At 36.2% G+C, this 18487-nt stretch overlaps 1 protein-coding gene across 9 annotated transcripts in view; it reads right to left on the reverse strand.

Annotated features, from left to right (window-relative positions):
- Nucleotides 1–770: 770 nt before the first annotated feature.
- RRAGB (Ras related GTP binding B) overlaps nucleotides 771–18487 on the reverse strand; it is a 37304-nt gene continuing 19587 nt past the window's right edge. For 7 of the 9 annotated variants that reach the window (XM_082717459.1, XM_082717457.1, XM_082717460.1 and 4 more), the window contains 5 exons: nucleotides 14455–14550; nucleotides 12155–12277; nucleotides 3681–3772; nucleotides 2508–2623; nucleotides 771–1290 (listed from right to left, as the gene is read on the reverse strand). In XM_082717459.1, coding sequence (XP_082573585.1) covers nucleotides 1193–1290; nucleotides 2508–2623; nucleotides 3681–3772; nucleotides 12155–12277; nucleotides 14455–14550 — 525 coding nt within the window. In that variant the 3' untranslated portion in view covers nucleotides 771–1192. The remainder of the gene's footprint in view (nucleotides 1291–2507; nucleotides 2624–3680; nucleotides 3773–12154; nucleotides 12278–14454; nucleotides 14551–18487) is intronic. The other 2 variants (XM_082717455.1, XM_082717461.1) reach the window with 2 other exon arrangements.

Genomic DNA, 18487 nt, shown 5'->3' on the forward strand with positions numbered 1-18487 from the left:
TTATAACACCTTCCCAGCGCCAGCTTATGGTGACTCTCTCCCCCTTCTGATTATCTTCCAACATCTGTCTACTGAATCACGGCTCTGCCCTTCATACCTCATGACCACTGGAGATTTTCTGCTTGTAGAGATCCGGATATATATTCTTACATCTCAGGCTGATTTCATGGGTGTTCAAAATGGTTTGGTAAATTATCCAGCTAATTTCAGGGGACCAGCTGAAATAAGTTCCCCTACTCCTCCGCCATCTTCTGTGCTTCTCCTAAAACAGAACTTCTTGAAAAATATTTTAATATTTAATATTACTTGACTAGCATAATGAAGGCATGTCCCATTAGGTGTAATGGACTACAGAGAAGGAAGTTTTACATCTCATGAATCCTTTTTTCCCTCAACTTTTTATTCATTCCTTCTCTAGCTGCATCCTGGAAAAGACTTTTCAACACACCTCAGGTGTACATTACTGCCAAAGCTTCCCCAAATGCCACCAGTCAGCCCATATAATCTAGGTTAATTTTCTTTCAAAATTCCTTCCATGTAATTTCCCTCCTCAAAAGCCTTTACTGGTTTCCTATTTCTTATCACATTATATCTAAAACTCTTCTACCTAACTTTAAGGCTATAATCTACCTCCATCCTTCCTATCCTACTTTATTCTGTAATATTTCCCAACCAGCAGATCCCCTCCCCCTAGGATAACTGTTGATATTCATTTGCTCTTTCTTAGGGAAAATTTGAAGAAACAAGGAAAAGAAAAACAGACACTGAAATCCCTAACTGCAAATGTTTATTTATAGTTGAAGTTAAGTAATATTTTTAATGCATGCTGAGAAAACAGTAATATTCCAAACTTACAGATTATTATTGGATAAGGAAAAGAAGATGATGTTGGGAAAGGCTTTGGCATACACAACTATTAGAACCAATTTATCAGAACACACACTATTAGAATCTTGTTATCAGAACACTTACATATCACATAATTTTATGTCACATCAAGTCCATGAACAGCTCATCTTCTAACTTCTTACTGGCTATTTTAGTAAACAGCATTCAAGGTTAAACATTAAGACTAGAGAGTAAGAAAGAAATACAGAAGTGGTAAGCATCACAGTTCAGAGCCTACATATATGAATACCTTAAGATTAAGAAACAGTATCTCTAAGTTTTTTGAAACAACATTTGGCAATGTTTAGCGCATGAGAAGACACTGCTTTGGTCCATCCACCCTTTCCAGCTTTTCAAAGTGTTTTCTGGCATTGCGGATGTTGATCAGAGTAGCTGCAGAAGCTGAGGGTAGGGATGGAGGAGACAGCCAACAGAATAAATACAGGTAGCCAAAGCAATGTCTGACTAATAAAAACAAATAGAAAAAAGAGAGCCAAATCTTTCAATGTATGTCACAGAGAACATACAGAAATAGGAAGTCTCAAGTTAACCATGACTTAAGTTTTCTGAATAAGTAGATGATTTGTTTATATACTAAATACTACATTTCCAAAATAAAATTTCAAAATCTTTTGGTTTACTTTTAGAATAAAACCCATTATCTTATGTTGCATTTTAATATTAACCTAAAATAGGAAAAGCAAGTGGATCAGAGATAATTTAAACTTCTGAGAAAATCCTAGATATACTCAACTAATGAATAATTGAACATTATATCAATAACTAATGATATAATTTGGCTAATTGAACTTAAATTTTAAAAAAAAGAAATACTGCTAGAGCCTTTATTTCAGTGGTTATAATGAATATGGTTACTATGGCATGGAAGTACCAAATACCTCCCTGTATATACGCCAATAACACAGATATGGGACTATCGTACTTAAGAATATACAATGACAAAATCGTTCAATATTTAGTCGTTCAGAACTTAGATTGATTAGTCTTTTAAAAAAATGTTACTATATGAAGCATAAATCATACATTTGGATTATCTTTTCTTTAAAATCCCTTGATTTAGAACTAGATTTTTGAAATACCATGAAGAAAAAACAAAATACCCTAGAGTCTAAATTATTTTTAAGCTACAAAATGTAAGTCTATGAAACAAAAAACTATTTACTACTAATACTGAAATAGCTTTTTCATTGTGATAAATATACATAACAAAAAATTACCATTTTAACCATTTCAAGATATACAGGTCAGTGGCATTAAGTATATTCATACTGCTTTGCAACCATCCCCACTACAAATTTTTTTTATTATCTAATAAAGTACTACCTCTAGGTCAATTAAAAAATGTGGCTTTAAGGGTGCTTGGGTAGCTCAGTGGGTTCAGCCTCTGCCTTTGGTGCAGGTCATGATCTCAGGGTCCTGGGATCGAGGACTGCATCAGGCTCTCTGCTCAGCAGGGGGCCTGCTTCCCCACCACCACCACCCTAGCCTGCCTCTCTGCCTACTTCTGATCTCTCTCTCTCTCTAATAAATAAATAAAATCTTTAAAAAAAGGAATGTGGCTTTAAGCCTATGTCTATGTCATTTAAGTTTAAACTTACGAATGGATGGATCAGACATCACGACCATCACATAAGTGTTGGATGTAAAGATGTCAATGAAAGCAGCAAAGTTAGAGTTCCTGACTTCCATGCTCTGAAAAGAAGCAGCTAGTTTGCTATAGGAAAAACGAGAAAAAGAAGAATATAAAATAATATCAATATAAAACATTTTTACCTTTTATGTTAAAAATTTCATAGCATTATACCTTGATTCTCCACTTCATTAAGACAGTTAATCACTAACCCCACTTTGTTTTCCAAGGAAACTCTAATGCTGAATTTAGTATGTTCTGGAAAGTAACTTAGACATAAAGTGGATTAGGACCTGATATTGACTGTAAAATGGGCTTAGAACCAGATCCATGTTAAAATATTATGTCACAAAAGATTTCTCTAATATTTAAGAAGCTTAAGTTGAACCTTTCCTATCACTGTGATTAATAACTATATTTTTGAATGTTAGTTATATTGCAATTCAAGAAATGCTCCCACTTCTTCAAAAACAAATAAGGTAATTATATTTGTATGTCATTTGCTATTTCTTCTAAAAAATGTAGGAATAAACACACCATTAAGTCTCAGAGAGTGCTAAGGCATAAAAAGAGTAAACTTATACCAGTACTTAGACCTGTTCTTTTTCTGGGCATCAAAGTTTTACCAGGATAAGAAATTTGCTGATTAAATCTTTACTAAATTATACTGTTCCATCATTCTTTCTTCCTATATTCACAATGCTATGATTCAAACTTGATTTTATCAAAGGTGAGACAACATGATCAGGCATTTCTAGAATCTATTCTATACTATTCTTGAATCATTACTTATTTTAATTACTATAGTTTTATAGTAAATCTTATTATTTGGTAGGATAAATTCTTTCTTCTTTTTCAAAACTTTCTTGGACATTTTCTGTTTATTTTTTCCTAAACAGGATTAAGTATCTCAAAGGGTATTCTGCTTATTCTTCAATGCTTCTTCTCTATCAGTTGAGTTTGCATTAAAGGACAATGACTTTTACCTAAGTGAATTGCAGGCTCCCTTAGAGGTTAGCTTTCTTTTCAATTAAATGAACTTTTCTGAATACAGAAGTACAGTCTACTATAGTTATTTGAACCTCTCAAAAATGACAATAATTTCTTTCTAGACATAAATAAATCACACAAGATAGCTTACCTACAGCTCAGCTTAAACTGTTTAATAATGTTGCTGATTTTCTCAAATCTGTGGGCATCACGCTGCTCTTTACACTGATAGTGAGAAATCACCTATGAAAAAGAGCAATGCCTTTAAATATGCAATGTAGTTATATCACCCTCTGCTACTTACTCCTTGAGGCAGACCTCTGCCAGTCTCCTGGTAATTCAGATTTTCAAGGTAGACTTGGCACCTGGCTTACTGTCTCTTCTTTCCCATATTATGCCAATGTTCTGTACAATTTAAATATCCCTATAGATAACCCAAACAGTAGTGTTTCATTATAATTTTATTAGAGAATTAAAGTGTTATTTATTTTGGTTCAGTGCTATTCTTCCTCACTTACTTTTAATCATTAAATATTACCTAATGTATTAATTTTAATGAAAGCTATAACTTATAGTGGCTTTTGGTATTACATTTAAAAATCTTAAGTATGCAGTGAAGAAAGCCCCCATCTGTCCCTACCTCTTTCTTATCAGCACCCTCTCCACACTCCTGAGTGTCCCATGGGCCTGAAGTATTTACTTTGAAACAGAGTGTTCAAAGCAGGACCATAAAGTATAAGCAAGATTTTTTCCATAGCTGCCTGGATAGGCAGCTAGTAATAATGGAATAAGACTGGTTCCATTTTGTTGGTTTTCAGAATTAAGGGCATGACTAAAAGGAACAGACAGGGCTATTAATATTGCACTGGTACAGGTCTAATTCTTGGATGGACATAGACCAGAGTGAAAACATTTGCCAAGAATGTTTTCATTAATTAAGAATGTTGGAGGTTCACTCATATGTGGAACATAAGCAATAACACAGAGGACCACAGGGGAAAGGAGGGAAATCTGAAAGAGGAGAAATCAGAAAGGAAGACAAACCAGGAGAGACAAAATAGCTGGGAAACAACTGAGGGTTTCAGAGGGGAGGAGGGTCGGGGGGATGGGATAACAGGGTGATGGGTATTAAGGAGGGCAAGTGTTGTGATGAGCACTGGGTGTTATATGCAAATAATGACTCATTGAACACTGTATCAAAAACTAATGATATACTATACAGTGGCTAACTGAACATGAGATATATACATCTATATTTATATTTATATTTATATACAGATGTATATAAACAAAAGAATGTCAGAGGTTCAAAGATGATCAGATACTGTTGTAGTTCCAACCACAAATGATGCTGAATGATGATGCAGCAGCATTATAACCAAGACCTGTGAGGTAGCTTCTAGTAAACCAAAGTCTTTGGGTTCCAAAGGGAACCTTTGGGTTCCAGAGGTTACAAAGCTGCAATTTAAAGGAAATGAGGAAAGGGCACCACCCTTCCAGGAGCCTGTGGCTTAATTTGATTCAACACTGGAAACCTCACCCAGCCTGGACATGGACAGGATTGACAGTGAAAGGTCCTTCCCAGTTCTGTGCATGGTGGTACATGGCTGTTCTTACTCAGTGGAGTAATTTGCGTGGTTAATTCCGATAATGAACAAGACTTTGGCATGTTAACTAGTTACATGACTCCCAAGCTAGGAGCACCCAAAAATATAAACCAATTAATAACAAACATAAAGGAACTAATCAATAATAATACAATAAGAGTAGGGGACTTTACATCACAGTTACATCAATGGACAGATCATTCAAACAGAAAACCAACAAGGAAACAATGACTTTCAAAGACATAATGGAATAGATGGATTTAATAGATACATTTGGAACATATCGTCCCAAAACAGAATACACATTCTTCTCAAGTACACACAGAACAATCTCTAGAAAAGATCACATATTAGCCCATAAAATATACCTCAATAAATTCAAGATTATTGAAGTCACACCATGTGTATTTTCTGGCCAAAATGCTATGAAATCAGAAGTCAACCACACACACAAAAATCAGAAAGACCACAAATACATGGAGGTTAAATAACATACTACTAAACAATTAATGGTTCAACCAAGAAATCAAAGAAGGAATTTAAAAAGTACATGGAAACAAATGAGAATGAAAACACAATAGTCCAAAACCTCTGGGATGTAGCAAAACCAGTTCTAAGAGGGAAGTTTATAGCATTACAAGACTACCTCAACAAGATAAATCTCAAATAATCAAGCTAACCATATACCTAAAGGAGGTAGAAAAAGAACAATGAACAAAACCTAAACCAGCAGAAGGAAAGAAATAATAAAAATTAGAGCAGAAATAAATGATAAAGACATTTAAAAAACAATAGAACAGATGAATGAAACCAGGAGCTGTTCTTTGAAAAAAGTTAATAAAATTGATAAACCTCTAAGCTGGACTTACCAAGAAAAAAAGAGAAAGGACCAAAATAAATAAAATCATAAATGAGAGAGGGGAAATAACAACCGACCATACGAACATAAGAGAGTATTATTTAAAACTATATGCCAACAAACTGGACAATCTAGAAGAAATGGATAAATTCCTAGGAACATATAAACTACCAACACTGAAACAGGAAGAAATCGAAATCTTGAACAGACTGATAACCAGCAAAGAAACTGAATCAGAAATTTAAAAATCTCCAGGGACGTCTGGGTGGCTCAGTTGGTTAAGCAGCTGCCTTCGGCTCAGGTCATGATCCCAGCATCCTGGGATCAAGTCCCACATCGGGCTCCTTGATCGGCGGGGAGCCTGCTTCTCCCTCTGCCTCTGCCTGCCATTCTGTCTGCCTGTGCTCGCTCTCTCCCCCTCTCTCTCTCTGATAAATAAATAAAATCTTTAAAAAAAAAATCTCCCAATAACAAAAGCTTAGGGCCAGGTGGCTTCACAGGTGAATTCCACTAAACATTTAAAGAAGAGTTAATGCTTATTCTCACAGTATTCCGAAAAATAGAAAAGGAAGGAAAACTTCCAAATTCATTCTCGGAGGCCAGTATTACCCGGATACCAAAACCATACAGAGACACCAATAAAAAAGAGAACTATAGGTCAATATCCCTGATGAACATAGATGTAAAAACTACCAATAAAATACAAGCAAACAAAACTCAAAAATACATTAAAAAAATCATTCGCCATGATCAAATGGGATTTATTCCTGGGTTACAAAAGTAGTTCAATATTTGCAAATCAGTCAACATGACACATCACATCAGTAAGAGAAAGGTAAGAACTATATGATCATTTCAACAGATGCAGATAAAGCATCTGACAAAGTACAACATCCATTCATTATAAAAATCCTCAACAAAAAAAAAGGTTTACAGAGAACATACCTCAAAATAATAAAGTCCATACATGAAATACCCACAGTTAACATCATCCTTAATACAGAAAAACTGAGAGCTTTCCCCCTAAAGTCAGGAATAAGACAAGGATGTCCACTCACACCAGTTTTATTCGACATAGCAACAGAAGTCCTAACACAGCAATCATACAGCAAAAAGAAAAAAAAATTATCCAAATTGTTAAGGAAGACATAAACAATTGATTACTGGCGGGGCACATGATACTATATACAGAAAACCTGAAAGACTGCATTAAAAAACTGTTAGAACTGATAAATTCATTATAGTTGCAGGATACAAAATCAATGTACAGAATTCTCTTGCTCATGTATATACCAGTAATGAAACAGCAGAAAGAGAAATTACAAAAGCAACACCACTTACAATTGCAACAAAAATACAAAGATACCTAGGAATAAACCTAACCAAAGAGATGAAAGACCTGTACTCTGAAAATAATGAAACACTGATAAATTGAAAAGGACACAAAGAAATGGAAAAACACTGCATGTTCATGGATTGGAAAAGCAAATATTGTTAAAATGTTCATAATACCCAGAGCAATCTACATATTTAATGAAACCTCTATTAATATACCAATAGACTTTTTCAAAGAACTATAAGAAACAATTTTAATATTTGCACGGAACCATAAAAGATGCTAAATAGACAAAGCAATCTTGAAAAAGAAAAGCAATGCCAGAGGTATGACAATTTTGGACTTCAAGTTATATAATAAAGCTGCGGTGATCAAAACAGTATGGTCATGGCACAAAAACAGAGAGCAAAAGGACAGAATAGAAAATCCAGGAATACATCTACAATTATATGATCAGTTAATCTTTGACAAAGGAGGAAAAAACATAATGGGAAAAAGACAGAATCTTCAACAAATGATGTTGGGAAAACTGGACAGAAACATGTAAAAGAATGACACTGAACCACTTTTGTACACCATACACAAAATGATGAAAGACCTATATGTGAGACCTATAACCATAAAAATGCTAGAAGAGAACACAAGCAGTAACTTTCTAGACATCGGTCACATAACCCTGTTGCTAGATATGTCTCCTGAAGCAAGAAAAACAGAAGTAAAATCAACTACTGGAACTAAAATTAAAAGCTTCTGCACAATAAAAGAAACAATCAACAAAACTAAAAAGCAACCTATGGAATTGGAGAAGATATCTGCAAATGACATATCTGATAAAGGATTAATACCCCCAAAATATAAAGAACTTATATAACTCAACACCCCAAAAAATGAATAATCCACTTAAGAAATGGGCAGAAGACATGAACAAACATTTCTCCAAAGACATAGAGATGGGCAACAGACACATGAAAAGATGCTCGACATCATTCATCATCAGGAAAATACAAGTCAAAACTACAATAAGAGATCACCTCACACCTGTTAAAATGCATAAAATGAATAACACAAGAAAGAACAGGTGTTGGTGAGAATGTGGAGAAAAAAGAACTTCCTTGCACTGTTGGTGGGAATTCAAACTGGTGCAGCCACTTTGGAAAACAGTATGGAGGTTCCTCAAAAAGTTAAAAATAGAACTACCTTATGATCCAGGAATCACACTTGTGGGTATTCATCCAATTAATACAAGAACACTAATTTAAAGGGATATACATACCCAACCCTAAATTTATAGCAGTGGTATTTACAATAGCTAAGATATAGAAGCAGCCCCAGTGTCCATCAATTGATGAATAGATAATAAGATGTCACACACACATACACAATGGAGTATTACTCAGTCATAAAAAGAAAGAAATCTTGCCATTTGCAATGACGTGGATGGAGTTGGAGAGTACCATGCTGAGCAAAATAAGTCAGTCAGAGAAAGACAAATATATGATTTTACTCATATGTGGAATTTAAGAAACAAAACACACAAGCAAAGGGAAAAAACAGGAGTGACAAATCAAGAAATCAAGAAACATACTTTCAATCATAGAGAACAAATTTATGGTTACTACAGGGCAGATGGGTGGGGGGATGGATTCAACAGACGATGGCAATTAAGGAGTGCAATTCATGGTGATGAGCACAGTGTGATATATGGAATTGTTGAATCACTGTATTTTATACCTGAAACTAATATAACATGTATATTAACTGGAGTTAAAATAAACATTTAGAAAATTTTAAGTAAAACAAGCACAAAAAACAATAAAAGTTTTAACTAAAGGTTTCCCAGCTCAAAGGATTTACTATTTATACATGAACTTATTCATTATGGACACCCGTGTTAGCTAAAAACACTTCCTCTATTTTTTGCGAAAACGTGGATGGAACTAGAGCGTATCATGGTTAGTGAAATAAGTCAAGCGGAGAAAGACAACTGTCATATGATCTCCCTGATACGAGGAAGTGGTGATGCAATATGGGGGTTTAAGTGGGTAGGAGAAGAATAAATGAAACAAGATGGGATTGGGAGGGAGACAAACCATAAGTGACTCTTAATCTCACAAAACAAACTGAGGGTTGCTGGGGGGAGGAGGGTTGGGAGAAGGGGGGTGGGGTTATGGACATTGAGGAGGGTATGTGCTTTGGCGAGTGCTGTGAAGTGTGTAAACCTGGCGATTCACAGACCTGTACTCCTGGGGATAAAAATACATGTTTATAAAAAAAAAATTAAAAAAAAAGAAAAAGAAAAGAAAAATAAAATAAATAAATTAATTTTAGCTCTAAAAATTATTTAAGTGTATATTATATACATGAATACGTATTCACATAGCACATGCATTACATAATTAGATTAATAACACAAGACCAAGCTGGTGCAGCCACTCTGGAAAACAGCATGGAGGTTCCTCAAAATGTTGAAAATAGAACTGCCCTATGACCCAGCAATTGCACTACTGGGTATTTACCCTAAAGATACAAACGTAGTGATCCAAAGGGGCACGTGCACCCGAATGTTTATAGCAGCAATGTCCACAATAGCCAAACTGTGGAAAGAACCTAGATGTCCATCAACAGATGAATGGATCAAGAAGATGTGGTATATATACACAATGGAATACTATGCAGCCATCAAAAGAAATGAAATCTTGCCATTTGTGACAACATGGATGGAACTAGAGCGTATCATGCTTAGTGAAGTAAGTCAAGCAGAGAAAGACAACTATGATATGATCTCCCTGATATGAGGAAGTGGTGATGCAACATGGGGGCTTAAGGGGGTTGGAGAAGAATAAATGAAACATGATGGGATTGGGAGGGAGACAAACCATAAGTGACTCTTAATCTCACAAAACAAACTGAGGGTTGCTGGGGGGAGGGGGGTTGGGAGAAGGGGGGTGGGGTTATGGACATTGGGGAGGGTATGTGCTTTGGTGAGTGCTGTGAAGTGTGTAAACCTGGCGATTCACAGACCTGTACCCCTGGGGATAAAAATATATGTTTATAAAAAATAAAAAATTAAAAAAAAACAGAAAAACACTTCCTCTAACACTTTCAGATTTTAATAAAACCATGTATTTCTTACAGGCTGAATATTCAGATATACAGTTTCCAGTAGGAAGCAAAAGTGAGTTGCTCACCAGAAGAAAATTCACAGGGCAATTTACTGAAACCATGTGAAACTTTCAAAAGGTAATTTCTAAATCAATGGTGGAACAGGTTCCCCTTGCTTGACTTCAAACCCCTCAGTGAAAATGGTCCATCACAAATAATCTTGGTCTTCAAGAGAAACCAAAGCCACCTGTTACTGTTACTGAGGAATAGGGAGCTTATACCAGGTTAACCTCTTTGATCACATGTGATGGATAAGGCAAGAGAGTCCTGCTGAAAGGAGGATTCTGCCATGTTGTGTACACCAAGATGATCAGAATAGCTTACTTGTTTGTTGCTTTTTACATTATCAGAAAAAGAAGACACAGGGTAGTATAATTGCAAGCAAGTGACCCCTGCCAATGGGCTCAGGCAGAAAGACACTCTAGTTAGGACTCCTTGCCATAGCTGTACCACTTAGAAGGAAGTATGACTCACAATCATGGCAACAGTTACAAATAATGTTTCCACAAAGGAAGGAGTAAAAATTACAGTTTGCATTCTCTGCCTTCTGCTGTAATAACAACAGAAGGAACCAACATTTAATAGTTTGCTGACTATATGCTAAGTTTTTTTTTTATAAAGATTTTTATTTATTTATTTGATAGACAGGGAGAGATCACAAGTAGGCAGAGAGAGAGGGGGAAGCAGGCTCCCCGCCGAGCAGAAAGCTCGATGCGGGGCTCAATCCCAGGACCCTGAGATCATGACCCGAGCCGAAGGCAGAAGCCTAAACCACTGAGCCACCCAGGCGCCCCTATATGCTAAGTTTTTCATTAGGGCTTAACATTACATTGTCCCATTTTAACCCATACAATAAACTTACAGATATGTGATCTCCATTTTATAGAAGGGGAACCAAGCTCGAAATTTAAAAATGTGTTTTAAAATTACCAGACAATCAGCTAATCAATCCATCAATCGATAAAATTCACCAGGCACTGATAGAGCTTAGAAGCATATTATTTACTGTGAGCTGCTCTTAGAGTTATATTTATTAAACTGATCAGCAATTACTTATGCAGTGCTTTGTGACATCTCAAATTAGTTTGTTATTATTCTTTAAAATTTTACTTATAAACACAATATTGCATCCCCCTCGTGCCATGTATACAGTAGGCTCCTCAGTTAAGCTGAATTTATGTAAGAAAAATAAAAATACCAAGGTGCTTCTTTTCCCTTCCACCTCTCCATCTGAATTCTTAGTTATGTCACTGAGATAACCATAACATCTCTTCCATGTTAAAAGTCTTCATATCAGTCTTTTGGAGAAAGGAGTGGGATGAGAATTTTATCAAAAGGAAAATACCCCTCATTTTACAATAAAAGTCAATAGGAAATTAGGAATTCTTTAACACAAATGAAGTATTAGCAGAAATAATCTAAACTCTATAGTAAGGCCAGCTTGTAAAAATCTAAATTTTACTAACTACTAAAGAGCTACACACCAAAGGACTTCTTTGAGGTCACCTGCTAACAATACTACTTTGTAATTAAGGTTATACATGCTGACGTAAAGACAAGAGGAGAAAAGGTTTTTCCTGAAAATAGCAATGTGTTGTTCTCTGTTGCTTGACAGAAGAAAGTTAAGTGTGAAGTATATCTGCAGAATAGAAATTTCTCACCAGAAAAGTAGCTCTTTCAAACAAAAGCACTTCATCAGCCTCAATAATTTCAGCAAAATTCCGTAGGTTCATTTCCAGCTGCTGAACATTGGGAATCAGCTGATAAACAATGCTGGACCAAGCCTAACAGAACAGAAGTACAGTGTAATATTACTAACAGGTACCCAGTCCTGGACCTCTGCAAATGAGTAAGTACACTACAACATATGGACAGCAAAATATAGTAATATGAGTCCCAAACAAACATTGGTAACAAATATGATATAACACAAATAAAATGAGAAGATGAAGCTACTATTTGATTTTTATCTTTCAGCTGGAATTTTTTAAAGTTCTAAACATTTGTAAAATGCTAGAAAACTTCTTTCCATTGATAATTTTCAAAAAAATATTAATTTAGTTCCACATTTGCCTTAGGAATAATTGAAAACTCTGATTTACTGGGCCAAATAAAAAGTTTCTAATCCAGCCATTGAACAAATATTTAAGTCCAATAATGCAGACTGCTCTAAAGATCAGAACTTAATAATGTTATATTTAACATAAATCTAAGAATCACTTTTGTAAAAATATCAGAGTCACACAGAAAAATGGCCCCTCCCCTCAACATACAAAATAAATTATAAGAGAAATTAGTAGCATTATCATTTCAAAAGGCTTATTGTCAGCTATATGTTATTGATCCAACTGAATTAAAAATGGTCCAGTGGTGTGCTTCCCTAAAGTAGACTTCATCCAGAGAAATATGACTAACGTAAGGAGTTGGAATTAACCATACCCTCCCTCTATTCTCTTAAGGCTCTTTTATTTGCATTTCCATTGTAGTAATTCCTTCCAATTTGTCTAGTAAGCTGTATAATGTTCTTTTCTCCCCTACTAGAGGGCAGGAACCTGGTCTTAGTCATTCGTGTGTCCAAAAACATCAAGCAGATATGCAATGAGTGCTTGTAGAATAAAACAATATAAAAATTTAAGTCAGCTCTATGCAACATTGATGTAGAAGATAGTAGTGCTATGTCTCTGTTCCAATCAGTTTTATTACTTAAGCATGGGGGTTCAGGTTTCAAGTTCCCAGGTCGGTGTTAATGTCACTGCTGAATTTACCTTGGAGAAGGCACCAAAGCTAACCACAGCAGAGACATTGTCACTCACAGCAGTGTTGTGATTAGCCAATTGTCTTTGGTCGTGTTATGTATTGCCATCCTTCACACCGCAGTTGGTTCTTATCAGTGCGTCATGTCCATCCTTATTCACGGTTACCTGTTCTATGGGAATAAGGCTTTGAGAGAAATTCGGCCCAAATTAATCTAGAGCAGTATTTCCTAGACAGGTATCTCAAAATGATCTGCTATTAGAGTGAGGCTGGGTCAACATAATATTGGGAAAAAAATAATTAGTTGAAAAAATAAATCAATGGCTATTTTTAAGGTCCATTGATTTTTCTCCTTGGCAAATCAGGTTTTCGTGCTTCTCTGGTTGTAGATACTTGTCAGATGCAGTTGATACTGAGGCTGTAGCTACCAATGACAGAGAAGGATGCTTTCCCACTCAGAGTCAGACTTCTCAATGGATACTAGTAGCAGTCTGAAGGAAAGGTCTGACCATGAAAGGGCCCCAAAGAAGCCAGTCTTTCAAATCACCAGACCTCATAGGAGAAAGAGAGGAAGCAGGATAAGGAGCCTATGTGCTAATAAGGTAATTTCAGTTTTTTCCATAACACAGCTACTGTTGTAACCTTTACAACTACTGCAGGCAGTATGGTATTCATCCCAGCAATGGAAACAATCCTGGTTGAAGAATGCTAATCCCCACTTTGGCATGAAAGTTGAAGCTACCATATTCGAGGCATAAAGTATCTCATTATAAGACTCCCTTCTCCAAACTCTTCCCTAAATATTGCTATTGTAATGCCATCCAAACTGAAGCAGACTAGTTTATATCCTGAAGAGGTACCTCAATATTTGATACAGCTCCAATCAGCATTGAGATCACAACAGATCACAATGGATGATGGTCAGTGAAACCTCTGCTGTCACAAACATCAGTATCAAATTAATCATCATAAAACTGACTAATTCAGTGTGACTTGGTAGATATTGCAACACAATCTTAAGATCAAAACCAAAATCTCTTAAAGTTTGATAGTTTTCAAACAATTTATTGTAGATTATTTCTTTTTTTTTTTAAATTCAACACATCTAAATGGATATGACAGAGATTAAAATCTTTTACTTTTGACAATACCCTTTTAACTTTTTCTCATGATCTTAAAATAAGGGAGCTCAGGGAAACATACACACCTTATAAAGAGTTTCATCCCAGATAGATGTTCGGAAACAAGAACATTCCAATGGGCGAGACAAACGCCTTAGATCTTCTTCTCGCTCTTTAAAAATCTGAATTAAAAAGTCCAAATATAGATCAGCATATAACAGGTCTTCTCTTTCACTGCAAAATCTGAGATGTAACTATTTCAGTGTATTTTAAACAGGACCATTTCCTCTTTCCTCAGAGGAATTTTTCAAGTAATTTTTCATTACTTCATGAACTAGGATGGCAGAAATCATTTCAGGTCAGGTCTAAAAGTACAACAGCTACTAGAATTCTTCAGGTCTCTGCTGCTTCTGCCAAGTACTCACTGAGAGCACTGTGTTGGGGAAAAAAAAATCACCATACAGAGGAATGTTAATAAAATATATCTAACATTCCAAATCACCTAATCTGTGTCATTTTTAGATAGTATTATTGTAAAATAAAATAGTTTTACTTTTGTAGATATTTTTCTCTCACACAAATATATGCATACACTCATATATATTACTTCTGAATGGACTTTTTATTTGGCTATATAGATATAACCCCCCCACACACAAATACAAATATCTATCTTACACATATTTATGTACACACACCCAAATACACATTAAAGAATATCTATCTAATATATACAAATATGTATCTACAGATATTTTCCATGACTGGGTGGATTTATAGTAAGCATTATGTACACACTGTGACAGCCAATTTTATGTATCAATGTGGTTAGGCCACAGTACCCAGACATCTGGTCAAATACCAGTTTAGATTTTACTGTGAAGTGTTTTTAAGTGAGATTAATATTTATGTCAGTAGACGAAGCAAAGAACATTCCCCTCCATAATGTGGGTTGGCTTTATGCAATTAGTCGAAGGTCTTAAGAGATTAAAGACTGCCATCCCACAGGAAGGAGGAATTCTGCCTCCAGTCTGACTTCTGATATGCGATACAACATTAGTCTTTCCTGGATCTCCAGCCTACTAGTCTGCCCTGCAGATTTGGACTTGCCAGTCTCAATAGCTGTGTAAGTCAATTCTTTAAAAATCCATCCATCCATCGATCAATCAATCAGCCAATCCCTTTCTTTACCCCCCCCCCACGCACGCACACATTCTTATTGGTTCTGTTTATCTGGAGAACCCACACACATACAGAGGGAAATATCTATCTTGAAATTGAGATTTAAGGAGGCACCCTAGCCACTCTGACTTCAAGATTTGAAAGTTTGAATCTTTAATGAAATGGGGTATACTTTTATTAATTGAGTTTAGAATCCCACAAAGAACATTAATATATTTTTGAGGATATAACATGTAAGCATGTAGGAAACAATAAGTTGATTAACAAATAATGAAAAGTAATTTAAAAAATCCATAAGGACCTCATTTGTTGGAATGTTGTTTTTCTATTGCAAACTGGGCCAGGGAATGAAATCATTTTTAAAGGAAACAGAACAGAAAACAAAACAACAGCAAGAATAATAATAACACAGCCCTCACAATCTGAAAACCCAGCCTACATACATAATTTTCTGCTGAGTTACAATGGAATTAATACTTAGTGAGAAAAAGAGAGGGAGAAGGAAAAAAGACTACCTACTCAAATGTAATTTTTCAAATACTGAATCCTGCCAAGTCATTTGTGAAGGCCTGTAAGCTTCCTCAGAAACACCAAAACATGCCCAAACACTGAAACACTGGAGGCAATACTGCAACTAGTTATAGAAAAAAAGTATTCCTGACCACAGCTGTTACCAAAAAAGTCATTTAAATAAAGGATATCCTTAGATTCCTAGGCTCCAACCCAAAAAGGAACTGAATTCTTCTACATCACCAAAATATTCTAAAACTGCCTTTCTTACCATTATTCTTAGAGGATCTTCTCTTTTAGCTTAGAAAGAGAAAATCCTATTTTATACCATATAAACTAAAGCTGGACTATATTTGTTTCTTGGTTTAAATTTATGTATACTAATCCCCATGCTAGAAAAGAAGGCAAAGATACCACACATTGCAATTAAAAAGGACTTTGCATTGAGCTTAACACAATGTGATTGCACTTCCACTGGTGCATACATGTTTCCTAAGTCAACCCAGTGGCAGCTATAATCTTTTTTCATCTCGTCCCTGGTGGGTCTTCTAGCCTGGGCAATAATTGCCTATTCTGAAGAAAAATAAAACAGGGGCAGCAAACATAAAGGTATATAAAGGAGGATATAAATGGGGAAGATGGTGGAATAGGAGGATACTAAGCTCATCTTGTCCCACAAACATATGTATAAAACAGCCACATCAGTGCCACCAACCCAGAAAATGACCCAAAGACTGGCAAAACAGACTTTCTATAGCTAATCATGGAGAGAACACACTGAAAAGGGTAGGGGGGGGCAGAGACATGGGGAACCAAACTCTCAGACAGACTAATCACAAATGAGAGGGACACCACAAGAATAAAGAAGGGAGAGAACTAGACCCCACACTAGGCACCCCAGACCTAGGTGCACTAGATGCACTAGGAAGACGAGTCCCCATAACATTTGGCTTGAAAACAAGCAGGGCTTAATTTCTTTCAGCTTTTATAACCAGGGAACTTAACTTCATGTACTTTAAAATCAGCTGGCTCAGCTCTGTGAGAGTTGGAAGGTAATAGGGAACTAAGTCTTCATCCTCAAAGAGCCAGCATATCAAACATCTCCACGAAGATACAGTATAGAAACAGCAGTGGAAAAGTGCCTGGGGTACACATGAAAGAGATTAATTTACTAATCTCAGAACACATGAAAGAGGGCAAGGGATCTTTAGGAGACTTCTCTAAGAATAAAAGAACTGGTAGGCACCATTTCTCTCTGCATCCCCAGTGTTGATAGCTGGACACTTGCAGAAAATACCACAAACACTCTCTACTTTCCATACTAGCACTATGTACCTCACCACCACAATCTCCTGCAGATCCATCCTATCCAACCTGCTCCATGCAGCAGGAGTCCTTCCAAAGCAGCTCCTGCATGTTTCATCCTGACGGGAGCCTTGGCAGGGGCTAGCGCAATTCCAAAGTTACTCCTGTCTCAGGGAAAAGGGAAGATAACAATAAACACAGCCCCAGCAGCCAAATCTTATAACTGGTAGTGAAAAGAAAGTACCCTGTCAAACAGTACCCCTGTAGCCCCTGCAGGAAACTGGCCTGACTCCTGGGCCTACACACCAACAAAAACCTCTCAGGGGACAAGGCAGGGAGAGCACCCTGCAGTTTGGTATTACTGTAGCTCCTGAAAACAAGCTGAGAGCAGGCGTCTGATCTGACTGCTGAAAGCATCCAATAATGATAAGTCCACAGCAGCCTCAGACTGACCCCTAACAGCACAGGGACCAAATCCTACCAAGTGTGTGCACAACAAGCAAAGTGGGCCATTGTAACATACTGATCTAAAGGTAAATGCAGCTCAAACAGAAGAGCATGGTGCACACAATCCACGTAGGAGCCACTCCTGAAGCACCTGGTTCTGTTAAACAGGGGACATGGCTACAGGCCACCAAAGGAGCTTTTCTTCATAACGTCTTTACTTCCAACATCAGGAGATAAAAACAATGTTCCTAATACACAGAAACAAACACAGAAAACTAGATAAAATGAGGAGACAGAGGGATATGATCCGAAAGGAAAAAAAAAAAAAAAAACAGGACAAAACAACAGCAAAACAGCTAAATGAAATGATGATAACCGATATGTGTGATAAAGAACTCAAAGTAATGGTCATAACGATACTCACAGGATTTCAGAAAAGAGTGGAGGATCTCAGTGCAACTCTTACCAAAGAGAAAGAAAAGCAAATAAGAAACGAAGAACTCAATAACCAAAATTAAAAATACACAGGAGGCGATCAACAGCAGATTAGAGGAGGCAGAAGAATGGATCAGAGAGCTGGATGACAGAGTAGTTAATAAAAAGCAACCAAACAAAATAGCAAACAAACAAACAAAAAGAATAAAAAATAAGACTAGGTTAAGGAAACTCAGCAAT

Source organism: Mustela nivalis (assembly GCF_964662115.1).
Source record: "Mustela nivalis genome assembly, chromosome: X".
NCBI classification, from domain to species: domain Eukaryota; kingdom Metazoa; phylum Chordata; class Mammalia; order Carnivora; family Mustelidae; genus Mustela; species Mustela nivalis.